This window comes from Notolepis coatsorum (assembly GCF_963971535.1).
Source record: "Notolepis coatsorum genome assembly, chromosome: 8".
Taxonomy (NCBI): Eukaryota; Metazoa; Chordata; class Actinopteri; order Aulopiformes; family Paralepididae; genus Notolepis; species Notolepis coatsorum.
The window spans coordinates 38,833,241-38,843,240 of NC_140172.1; the positions used below are offsets into that span (position 1 = coordinate 38,833,241).

Consider the following 10,000-nt stretch of genomic DNA (forward strand, 5'->3'; position numbering starts at 1 on the left):
AGAGAAGAGAAGAGAAGAGAAGAGAAGAGAAGAGAAGAGAAGAGAAGAGAAGAGAAGAGAAGAGAGAAGAGAAGAGAAGAGAAGAGAAGAGAAGAGAAGAGAAGAGAAGAGAATAAGATAAGATAGGAGAGGGCAGATGAAGAGGACAGGAGGGGTGAGGAGAGATTAGTAGAGGGGAAAGAAGGGGAGAAGAAGAGAGGAATCTGAGCACCTGCCACATAGAACTATGAGTTATGAACCATATACACTAATGGCAGCAGCAGCAGCACGGTTATCGTTATGGTATGAAAACTCACCAGCAGGACAGAAAGCAGCTCATCCACATAAACTCTCTCTGTCGCTATCAGCTCCTTCATGATATGGCTGGAAAGAGAGAGAGACCGAGACGAGAGAGAGAGAGAGAGAGAGAGAGAGAGAGAGAGAGAGAGAGAGAGAGAGAGAGAGACACTTAATCCTTTTGAATCGATTGAGGCTTCAACGCTCGAGAGCTAGAGTTCAGGGTTCAGGGGTTAAAGACGACATACCGCGTGACCTGCTCAGGATTCTCCTCCGCTTCAGAGTCCATGTCGGGGGAGGGGCCGTAGAGGCAGGTGCGGTTGCCTTGGTAATCATGCATCACCTCAATCTAACAGAACACAGACCAATGACATGGCATCCGACCACACAAGGGCAACGCAGAATATTATTATGGGGTCTTTCTCCACACACACACACACACACACACACACACATACACGCGCGCACACACACACACGCACACACGCACACACACACACACACACACACACACACACACTCACATAGACACACACACACACACACACACCTTGCGCTGGCTGGGGTTCCTTCTGGAAGCTCTCTTGCCAGGAAGAAGGTCAAATGAGAATTTGGAGTTCAGGACGTTAAAATCTACACCTGTAAAGATAGTCTCTCACACACACACACACACACACACACACACACACGCACACACACACACACACACACACACACACACACACACACACACACACGCACACACACACACACACATACACACACATACAGGTAGCATCAGAGAAGTGATTAGGGATGGAGAAAAAATAGAGGGAGAAGACAAAGAGAGGGATATAAACAAAGAGTTGTATACACTTCTACCATCTCCTCTCGTTCTCGTGTGAGAGGAGTCAGCAGAAATGGAGCATGTTCATTTGACCTATCTTAAACCATGCCCTCTTTTCTTGATCCTCCAATCACAGCTGTTGCTTTTCTCTGACAAACAGTTGTGATTGGAGGGTCAGAAGGTGGGTTTAAAAAGGTAAATTCTTCACTGTGATCAACATAGTCACCCTCTCCGTTGTTAATCTTTATTTTTTTTTTCTCTTTTTTTGCCTTTTCCTCCCATGTACTCCTCATTATGCCAATTCCCCATGTGAATCACAGTCCGGCATTGCGCTACACTACTGTTGGTCTAGGGAAGGTGTAGACTACCACATGCCTCCTTCAATACATGTGGAGTCGCCAGCCGCTTCTTTTCACCTGACAGCTAGGAGTTTCACTGGGAGAGAGTAAGGCATAAAGAGGTTCACACTATCTCCCCCAGATCCCCTCCCTGCTGAACAGGTGCCCTGACCGACCAGTATAGGAGTCACGATTGCAACAACCAGGACTCATATCCCACCGACTTCCCACCCGTGAACACTGCATATTGTGTTCGTAGGAACATCTGACCAAGCCGGTCATGAGAATTAACGTTGGGCTACAGTACCAATTGTTTTGGCAATGGTGTAATTTGGTATCACAACTAATTTGATTATCGTATACTATATATCAATGACATATTATTGTTGCAAATTCTTTAAAGAACCCAGAATCACAGCGCAGGTGATTGATTGAATGAACATTTTATTAACAGATTGCAGAATGGGTACAATACAGTACGGCTCAATACACACAATTGTTAAGGGGATGCAGACCAGAGAAAGACTTTCGTCTTGTTTACATCAGGGTCCCCCATTTTCAATTCATAATGAATTGTAAGTAAGGGTGCAATTAGCACCGTGCAATCCATTCTTTGTGGATCTAAAGTAGGCTACAGTAGGTTTACTCATCTGTGACATGTTCAAATGTCTTTCATAGGCCTATACATGTACTGTAGTATTTCTGAAATCTAATGAATGGGAGCGTCTGGGTAGTGTAGAGGCCTAAGCACTGGAGCGGCTGGGTAGTGTAGAGGCCTAAGCACTGGTTCAAAACATTTTAGACCACTGTTACTCGCAATTCAAGTGTGGATACAAGGCTCATTCTGCCAGTGGTTTCGGCAAGTCGGATCATGCGGCCATCTTTCTTTCTCCAGAGTATAAACAAAGAATCACAGTCTCGCGAGAGGTGCAGAAATGGTCTGTGGAATCAGAGGAGACGCTCCAAGCTGCACTGGAATGTACAGACTGGGGTGTGTTCCGCGATAACACAGATAACATTAATGACTACACGGAGACAGTGCTGGACTTTGTTCGTACTTTGGTGGAAGAAACAATCCCCACTACCACAATTAGAGTTTACCCAAATCAAAAACCCTGTGTAGACAAATCCGTCCGTGAAGCTCTGAAAGCGCGCATCACAGCATACAACGCCGGGCTTGTGGCAGGCAACATGAATGACCACAAGGTGGCGAGATACAACGTAAGGAGGACAGTAATAGAAGCAAAACGGCGCTACAGGAATAAAATTGAACTTCAGTTTGAACAGGCTGACTCCAGAGCTATGTGGCAGGGCCTCAAAACGATGACAGATCTCAATACTTTCTATGCGAGGTTTGAGGCTGTGAATAACAACACCAGCCTACAAACCACGGCAATGGGGGGGGGGGGGGTCTGCTGATGGAGACTCAGTGTTCAGGGTAACAGAACATGAGGTGAGGAGGACCTTTAAAAAAGTGAATATCAGGAAGGCAGCAGGACCGGACGGCATCCCCGGCCGCGTCCTAAAAGTCTGTGCCGACCAACTGGCCCCGGTATTCACTGACATATTTAACCTGTCCTTGGAACAGGCTGTCATCTCCACCTGTCTGAAGAAGTCCACTATCATCCCTGTACCTAAAAAATCCAAGCCTGCTTGCCTCAACGACTACCGCCCTGTAGCTCTCACCTCCATAGCCATGAAGTGCTTTGAGAAGCTAGTAAAGGGCTACATCTGCTCCTCCCTCCCCACCAACCTGGACCCCCTGCAATTTGCATACCGCCCCAACAGGTCCACGGAGGATGCCATAGCCCATGTGCTGCACATAGCAGCATCACACCTGGACAAGAGGCAGGCGAACTATGTGAGAATGCTATTCATCGACTACAGCTCAGCATTCAATACCATAGTCCCCTCCAAACTCATAGCCAAGCTCAGGGACCTGGGCTTGAACTATAACCTCTGCCAGTGGGTCTTGGACTTCCTGACGGGCAGACCCCAGATGGTGAGAGCAGGCAACTGCACCTCCTCATCCATCACCCTCAACATAGGGGCCCCCCAGGGCTGTGTTCTGAGTCCCCTCCTCTACTCCTTGTACACACATGACTGTGTGACTCAGCGGAACAACAACACAATCATCAAATTTGCTGACGACACAGTAGTGGTGGGCCTGATCTCTGCAAACGACGAGAGGGCCTACCTGGAAGAGGTCAAGGTCCTGGCGGGATGGTGCCAGGAGAACAGCCTCTCCATAAACGTCAGCAAAACAAAGGAGATGATTGTGGACTTTAGGAGGTCGGGGTCAGGGACTACAGCCCCCTCAGCATCGACGGGGCACCGGTTGAGAGAGTGAACAGTTTTAAGTACCTCAGAGTCCACATATCCGAGGACTTGACATGGACCACACACATTGACAGTGTTGTGAAGAAGGCACGACAACGCCTCTACTTCCTCAGGCGCCTAAGGAAGTTCCAAGTCAGTCAGAAGATCCTTAAGAACTTCTACTCATGTACAATAGAGAGCATCCTGACTGGCAATATCACCTCCTGGTTTGGGAATAGCACCACACAAGACCGTAGCAGACTACAGAGAGTGGCACGTTCAGCCGAACGCACAATTGGAGGGGGGCTTCCCACTCTCCAGAACATTTACAACAAGCGGTGCAGGGGTAAGGCTAAGAGAATCATCAAGGACTCCAGCCACCCAAACAACTGCCTCTTTGAACTGCTGCGGTCAGGCAAGCGATACCGGAGTCTCATGGCAAGCACAGAAAGACTCAGAAGAAGCTTCTATCCCCAGGCCATCAGGTTGCTCAACGAACAATAACACTATGCAACAACCATCAAATGCACTCACAACACACACATCCACACGCACACACTCACTTTAAACAAACAACACACTGCAGCACCCACTCTCCACACTTTAGAACACCTAAACACACTTTATATTTATTGGTAAAGGATTTGCACTATAACCCATACCTCAGTACACCTTACTGTAAATTGTACCTAAATTGTACCTCATCCCATTTCTGCTTTGCACTATATAGTATATTGTATATTAGTATATTGCATAGTATATTGTATATTGTATGGTAACTCAGTTACCATACTGCATTGAACATTGTACATATGTATATACTGAACACTGTGTCTACGTACGTGACTTCTATTTTTTACTTCTATTTTTACATGCTATACTATTCTATTTCATACTTATATTTTGTCTAGCACAGTCTCTGGAGTGTAACAGAAAGAAGCATTTTGTATAAAAGTATTCTGTACTTCTGTATGACAACTATTAAAGAAACTTGAAACTTGAACTTGAATTTCCCAGCAGCGGTACCTCTGGCTTGGTCAGTCGTTCCTACGAACACAATTGCCAGTGTTTGTGGGTGGGAAGCCAGTGGGGTATGAGTCCTAGTCGTTGCAACAGCGACTCCTACTGGTCGGTCGGGGTGCCTGTTGATTAGGGAGGGGATCTGGGGTTGATAGCGTGAACCTCCGCGCATGTTAAGCTCTCACAGTGAAAGTCACTAGCTGTCAGGTGAAAAGAATTGGCTGGCAACTCTATGTATCGGAGCAGGCATGTAGCAGTCTAAAAGAAAGGGAATTATCTGCTGTGGAGCACTAACCTCTGGATCTATTCCTGAAAGGAGGTAGTACCATGTTTAGAAGAAGAGGGGTAAATGAGAGAGCCGTACCCAAAGAGATTAAAGCTAGAGGGGACCCTAATGGAAACAAGACTAAAGTCTTTCTCTGGTCTGCATCCTCTTAACAATTGTATGTATTGAGCTGTACTGTACTGTACCCTTTCTGCAATCTGTTAATAAACTTTTCAATCAATCAATCAAGAGCGTGCACTTCCAGCCAAATCGTTCCCACTGCTACTATGCCATCAGACACCAATTGAGAGGGCCGTACCATGTTTAGGGGAGAAGAGGGGTGATTTGCAGCGTTGTGAGACCTGATCTGGTTCTGGCCGGGGAGCCACTAGCTGGATGGGTCGAACCTGGATGTCTGCCAACTTTCTCAGACATTGCTCTCTGTTCCTGATCATACACTGGACTGAACTCAACTTCTCTGTTACCATGGAGATCTGCGACTGCGACGTAGAACAGAGAGGGAGACATAGAGAGCAAGACGAAAGAGAGAATGAAAGAGAGAGAGAGAGAGACAGAGAGAACATGTTTTGAAGAGAACAAATAACGTCCATTCATTGGTGACTTACATTTACATTTAGTAATTTAGCTGACACTTTCATGCAAGCTTTTATCCAACTTACAATAGTGCATAACGAAGTCAGGACATGAATACACTCCTGCCAGTCAATAATAAGTGGTATTGTTTGTACACTCAACTGCTTCACTTTAGCTGGGTAAGAGAGAGGTGAACTTGGGAAACATCACATAATAAAATCACATAATTAAATATTCTAATGACAATGTCACAATGGCTACCAAAGGCTAATTACTAATTACTTTACCCACTTTACCCACTTTAGAAACTTAACACACTTTATATTTATTGGTAAAGAATTTGCACTACAACTCATACCTCATTACACCTTACTGTAAATTGTACCTAAATTGTACCTCATCCCATTTCTGCATTGTACTGTATAATATTGTATTGTAACTCAGTTACTTTTCTCGTCCGGTCTCGTAGTGGTGACCGGAGTGCCGGACGTCCTGCGATGATGTCGGGGAGTTCGCGACCCTCTCTGCGCCGCCCCCTATCTCCCTGTCTCCGGCTGTCCCTGAGCAATGACCGGAGTGTTGAATGTCCCGTGATTAAGACGGGGAGGACGTGACCCTCTTTGCGCCGCCCCTGTGCCTCAAATAGATTCGCTATCAGCTCTATCTTCAATCTTTCAAAATGTTCAGTTGCTATCGCTATCAGCTCTATCTTTAATCTTTCAAAATGTTCAGTTGCTATTGCATGCACTCATCTGTGTTTCACTACACACTTGAGTGCATGCTTACCAACTGTTAGTCTGCAACACTACTATCACCGACATCTAAGAAGGGAGATCCCCCCTTGAATGGCCCTTCTAAGGTTTCTCTCCTCCACACTGCCTGTGGAGCATTTTTCCCTATTGTTAGGTTTTAGTGAGTTTTTCCTTACCTTCGCGTGGGGTATGTCTGGGAGTGCTTGCATTCTTTCATTTATTTGCATTTATTTTAAATTTGTTGGACCTTATGGTGTTCTTGTTCTGTTCTTGACTTATTGTTATGTTTTCTTCTTGACTTGTTTAAAGAAGACTCGTACGGCCCATGGGGACATTAACGTGTGTTGTCGGGCCTTATAAATAAATTTGATTTGATTTTCTACTCTGCATTGTATTTATATATGTATATTGAACACTTTTGTCTATGTACTTGACTTCTATTTTATACTTATTATACTTATTTTATACTATAATTAATAGGAATAAAGAAAAACAAAGGTGTGGACGAAAAATCTGCATAATGTTCTCGTTTTGTTCTTTCGAGGTACCTGTAGCTGAGGGGTGAGTATGGCTTCAAAATCAAAGCTGATAGTGTCCTGGCTGTTATTCAGTGCGGAGGGCGCCCTCTCCTGGTGGAAACTCAGGTACTGCAAGGCCTCCTGGGCTCCTTCTTTAGTCTGGAATCTGTCCACCATCTGACTGGCCAGCAGGTAAGCACCCTCATCACACCACCGCAGGGCCTGCACACACACACACACACACGCACACGCACACGCATACACACACACACACATACACACGCACACGCATACACACACGCATACACACACACACACATACATACACACACACGCATACACACGCACACACACACATACATGCACACACGCACGCACACACACGCACGCACACACACACACAAATATGCACATACACACATAAACGTGCACACACACAGGCACACACATAAACTGAATCATTTATTTATATCCACATGAATTGCAAACAAGCAAAAATATTTACAAAGTAAATATATTAACTATATTTTACCAAAATATACAGGAAATTGACTATATACCTAAATATAGACCTTTTAGTTACATATGCGCTCAATTGACAGCTAGGTTAGCATACAGAAAGATTAGGCAGACCGTACAATATCATACAGTATCTGCTTCAAGGGTATAGTCCAAACTAGTCTCCAAAACTTCAACATTTGCATCAGACTACTTTAAAGTTGCAACAATTGTTTTCTGACCACTAGGGGGCATCAAGGAGATATGTGGCTCTGATGTAAACAAAGCACCCCCTCCTCTTCCAACGAAAGCAAAATAATGATCATTGCAAATAAAACAGGTATAAACATAACACTGCCATGCTAGCACAATCATGTTGTAACTAAGAGATTTGCTGAATCTTGCATAGATTACTAGATGTATGAACTTCTTATGCATTTTCTGGTTGTTGAACAAGGTGACAATGGTCAAAATGGCCAATAGCAAACATTAAACACTGTTTTGACAGCTCAATATTGATGTAATTAAGAGATTATCTGGGGGGAAAAGGTTTTTAATGCATAGGTATAAAATACAAGAGTGCTACAAAGAAAAGATGGAATAACAACCGCTGGTAGTTCAAGGATGATAGGACGCCATGGCTCAATGAGACCTTCTGATACCAGTTGGTCATAATAATACGTTTTGAAAATGTGGAAAATGTGGTTAGAAAATAATTATTCCAGCTTTAACAATGGCAGTTATGATGGACACATACACGCACATGTGACCAAGTGCACACACAAACACACACAAACAGGGAGACACAGGGACATAGGAAAATAACTAATGCTGTCCATCGATTAAAATATTTAATCACGATTAATCGCATGATTGTCTATAATTAATTGCATATTAATTAATCACACATTTGTTATCTGTTCAAAATTTACCTTAAAGGAATACTTTTCAAGTGATTAATACCCTTATCAACATGGGAGTGGACCAATATGCTTGCTTTATGCAAATGTATGTTTATTAAATAAAATAAATGACCAAAATGACAAATATTATCCAGAAAAACAAAGGTTCTGCATTTAGCATAAAATAAATATGCTGCAAATAATCATAAGATGGCGAAGCCCAATAGGCAACAACAGATGGCCATATTGACCTGCTAAATGTAACACTTGTACTCAGTAATATGCGTACTCACACAATGTAGTGTCCAACTTTACTCTTATAAAGGTTCACTAAAACATCCTGCATTAAAACCAAACGATGGACTTCAATGCGTCGCAACAACAGACACATTGTATAACAGGTACATGTTCATTACTCAAAGGGTCACAGAATCACCCCCTTCTACTATGTGGAATCAAAACAGTATCACAAATCCAATTGAATGGAGTCCAATGTGCATCTCTTGCCAACCTTTTACAGACTAATGTACTTTTGTACAGTAAAACTGAAGTTCTCTCCCCTCTCACACAGTACAGTAGTGGGATGTTATTTTCATTGTCTGGGCCTATTTATTGGGGGACAGACACATACATATAAGAAATGTATAAGAAATTATATTTTTCTTGATATATGAACTGGTATGACTGAATGTTTGTACAAAAACAAACCCAAAAAAAAAACCAAAAATTACGATATATATATATACATATATATACAAATGTTTCGAATGTATTATGCATGAAAGAAAATTTGTTAATACACATTTGTCTTAATGTGTTATTAACGTGATGACTTTGACAGCCCTGAAAATAACACACATGCAAGAGAGACAGGTACTCACACAAAATGCACAAACATAGACACACACAGACACAAAAATGTGCCCCTAATAAACTCTGAATATTCTATAATGCAAATTGAAATTGTGTGTGTGCGCTTGTGTATGTGTGCGTGTGTGTGTGTGTGTGTGTGTGTGTGTGTGTGTGTGTGTGTGTGTGTGTGTGTGTGTGTGTGTGTGTGTGTGTGTATGTGTGTACGTGTATGCGTGTGTGTGCGTGTGTGTGTGTGTGTGTGTGTGTGTGTGATTGTGTGTGTTTCTGAGTGTGTCTAAGCATCGACCTCTTCAAGGCGCAGCAGCAGGTCCCGTGCGCGTGTGAGCGTGGCTCGCTTGGTGCGAATGCCGCCGGTGATGAGGTCACAGTGATGCCGCAGCTCGTTGCAGCGCTGGACTATGAGCGCCAGGGCGTAGTGGTGGTTGGCTGCCAACTGGTGGCCGTGCAGAATCACAAAATGGGCACGACCCATCTCCTCCTGGTCAACACACACACAATTACATATTGAGTATTTCAATTGGTCAACACACACACACACACAAAATATACACAAAATGTGTCAACACAACACACACACAATATAGACCTTTCCAGAATACGTCCATTGCTATGGAAAGCTTGGGCCCAAGTGTAAGTCAAAGTCAGCTTTTGTATTAGCAAACACTGCAACCACGGCAAGAGGAAATAAACTCGGCCCATTTACAATGTTTATGAAAAGGTCTATATACAGCATGAAGAAGTGTCACAGACACACTACGTATCTGTCACTGGTCCCAGAGCAGCATTCCTCTGTGGAGCTTTGAGAATAATGACTATTTC

General features: G+C 43.6%; 1 protein-coding gene across 1 annotated transcript in view; it reads right to left on the minus strand.

Annotated features, from left to right (window-relative positions):
- LOC311233407 (proto-oncogene DBL-like) overlaps nt 1–10,000 on the minus strand; it is a gene marked incomplete at both ends in the record, with an annotated part of 31,649 nt that overhangs the window by 16,550 nt on the left and 5,099 nt on the right. Inside the window, 6 exon segments of the mRNA XM_084320379.1 lie at nt 247–363; nt 525–625; nt 827–915; nt 5,364–5,544; nt 6,939–7,130; nt 9,468–9,659. Of these exon segments, the coding sequence (XP_084176505.1) occupies nt 247–363; nt 525–625; nt 827–915; nt 5,364–5,544; nt 6,939–7,130; nt 9,468–9,659 (872 nt within the window).